Source organism: Octopus sinensis, linkage group LG2 (assembly GCF_006345805.1).
Source record: "Octopus sinensis linkage group LG2, ASM634580v1, whole genome shotgun sequence".
Taxonomy (NCBI): Eukaryota; Metazoa; Mollusca; class Cephalopoda; order Octopoda; family Octopodidae; genus Octopus; species Octopus sinensis.
Window position 1 is genome coordinate 137,186,528 of NC_042998.1, and position 2,975 is coordinate 137,189,502.

The window sequence follows — 2,975 nt, forward strand, 5'->3', positions numbered from 1 at the left end:
GATTCATTGTTGTCGAAATACCAGCGAAAGAGCATTGTCTCTTAGAGACCAGGATTGTCTTCCTAATGAATGAAAGCCAATTAAGTAAAGAAAAAAGAGAAAGCGATATATCGTAAACACATGACATCTGTGTGTGTGTGTGTGTGTGTGAGTAGGTAGATAGATAGATGCACACATACAAATACACACACAAATATATACATACGTCATACATTTATATGTATAAATACATATATATATATATATATATATATATATATATATATATATATATATATATATATATATACACATATATATAATATATATGTATGTATGTATGTATATATGTATGTATGTATGTATGTATGTATGTATGTATACATGTATGTATACATGTGTGCAGATATGGGGCAGGTGTGGCTGTGTGGTAAGAAGCTAGATTCCCAACCTCATACTTCCAGGTGCAGTCCCACCACTGTGTAACACCTTGGGTAAGTGTCCTCTACTATAGCTCTCGGCCGACCAAAGACTTGTAAGTGGATTTGGAGGGCGAAAATTTGTGTTGACGTCTGGCCAGAAGGAACCCAGGGTAAACAGATGATGCTCTTGCTCTCGAAAAAGGGAGAACATCTTGAGCTTCCTGGTGATTTGCTTTACCTGACCTTCTTGGGTTTGGGAGAGTCAAGATGTTGCCATTGAGCATTCTGTTTCTTGGTTCTTGGATCATAATGGTAGATCCAGCATTCGATACAGGTCACCATAGACTCAAGTACACTTGGGATGAAGGTAAAGAGCTCAACCATCTCCCTACTGTCATTAACGCGTCTTTCCGTCTGTTCGTCACTGAGCACCCTGAGAATAAATTTTGCACAAATTCTGTACATGTTTACATCTTCATGAATGATTCTGTGTACAGCTGCCATTTCGTCAACCAGCTTTGATGTTCTGACGTCCCTCTCTCTTCTACACTTCACGTCGGCTCTCATCTCCTTTCTGCCGTCCTTAAACATCTTGTGCCAGTGAAAACAGATGCTTGGCACATACAAGTTAATCCAAAAGCAGTATGGTATTTCGTAAGTTTCTGTAGAGCTTTTTTTCATCAGTTTAACACTGATCTTTATTGCATAGCGAGCTTCGAAATTGTCTTCACGTCCTGACCGCATTCTTCAAACTAATCAGCTGCGACAAGTTATAACTTCTTCTCCTAAAAAGAAAGTCTCAAACCTTCTGGAATGCACCTTGTAAGTTACCTCCAACTGAGAACTTACTTGACAGATAAAATAAGCACAGAAAAGATAATTAAGAGTAGCAGTTAACTCTTCTTGAGGTTGGATAAATATTTCATTTCAATCATAATGAAATTTTTCGCAGATGCACTTTATTTCATTCATGCTGGTAGAAGTAGCCTGGATTAAATGTATGTGAAGGGGAAAAGTTTAGTTAGTGTCAGCTAAATATCCTTTCCTAATGTATATGCTAAACGTTATAATGTTACCGTTGGGCCCGACATAACCAGCTTATGGCTATAGCAGAAAACCTTACTGTGTATAAAAAGCAAGCACTACTGCTGAGCATGAAGCAAGAAGTAATGACATTGAAAATATCATACATGATTACAGTAATATAACTTCACATATAGGACCCTGGATGGTTTTTTTTTTTAGATTTCTTTTGTGTGTGTGTGTGTGTGGAGTGCCTTATAGGCTATGAAATATGGTAGTATGGCACTACCACGTAGAAACTGCAGAATCGCAAAGAGAATTCGGAAGCGAGAGATGTGGCTAGCATAGGTCATCTTTCGTGGTTGTAGTAATGTTAAATTTGCAACCGTCTCTTTGTAAGACTATCCGGACAACATCTTCATACTGTACGTATTTATCTTGTCTGTGATATCATTGGTACGCCAATGATATGACATTGCATCAGTTTAATATACTTGCACGTGGTCAAGGCTATTTAAGTTGGCTACCAGTTCGATGTTATAAACAGTAATGTAAGATGACGCTTGGATACTCAGTAATTACAGACGTCTGAAATTTTAACCAACTTAATAGTTGTTGAATTAGGTCATTATCGTAAGCATAACAATGTATATGTATATATATATATATATATATATATATATATATATATATATATATATACATATATACTCGTATATGTGTGTGTGTGTGTGTGTGTGTGTGTGTGTGTGCACATGTATGCACGTGTATATATACATACATATATATGTGAGTGTGTGTATGTATATGTATGTATATATGAAAGAAAGAAAGAAAAAAGAAAGAGTAGGGAGAGAGAGAGTGGAGATGGAGAGTTAAGGGATGCTTGTGAAAGTCGGAGCGAATCATGGATATCATAGTTTATCTGGCCGGAGGTAGGTTTCCAGTTTGACATACGCCAACTGAAGTCTTTCAAACAATCGATGGTCCGAGATTTAATTACCCTGTTGTATAATGGAAAAAAATGCCTACAATTTAGTCCGTCGAATGAAGTATTTCACATCCATGCAGATATCATTATCCGGATTATGTGCCTGTCTATTCTTATGTAATGATGTGAAAGAAATTTGGCTGCTATTTCTAATAACTCAAATTATCGCATTGTGGATCTCTCGTTGGCTTGTGATAAAGAGATGTAGGGATGTGTGGTGGTAAAAAGCGGAGTAAAATAACGAGCAAATATCCTCCTAAGTTTATGATGTAAATGGGCGAGTGTAAAGTTTAGTACAAAAGCTTAAAGCTTAGACAGAAATCAGAAGGTGACTGCCTTTGTTGGTTATATAATCATTACTTGACGAAATTAGTAAACAAGTGTTACAAGTAAGTGTTATGAACGACAAGTGCACACTGCTGGACCTTGACCATCTCGTTGTTGTTGCTGTTAGAGCGGTTGATTTTGTTGCCGTCACTCATCAGGACCTTTGAGCTACCTGAAGTCTGCATACATAGACTCATACACACACGCACGCACACACGCACGCACACACACAC

The 2,975-nt window shown here is 37.2% G+C and overlaps 1 protein-coding gene across 1 annotated transcript; it reads right to left on the reverse strand.

Moving 5' to 3' along the window:
* Window positions 1-635: 635 nt before the first annotated feature.
* LOC115225966 (protein GVQW3-like) lies at window positions 636-1,145 on the reverse strand. Its single transcript, XM_029796943.1, has one exon. The coding sequence runs from the start codon at window positions 1,143-1,145 to the stop codon at window positions 636-638; it is 510 nt and encodes a 169-aa protein (XP_029652803.1).
* Between the last annotated feature and the right edge of the window lie 1,830 nt (window positions 1,146-2,975).

Excerpts from the sequence above, each read along its gene's own strand:
- LOC115225966 (XM_029796943.1), bottom strand. The coding sequence starts at position 1,145 with ATGCGGTCAGGACGTGAAGACAATTTCGAAGCTCGCTATGCAATAAAG.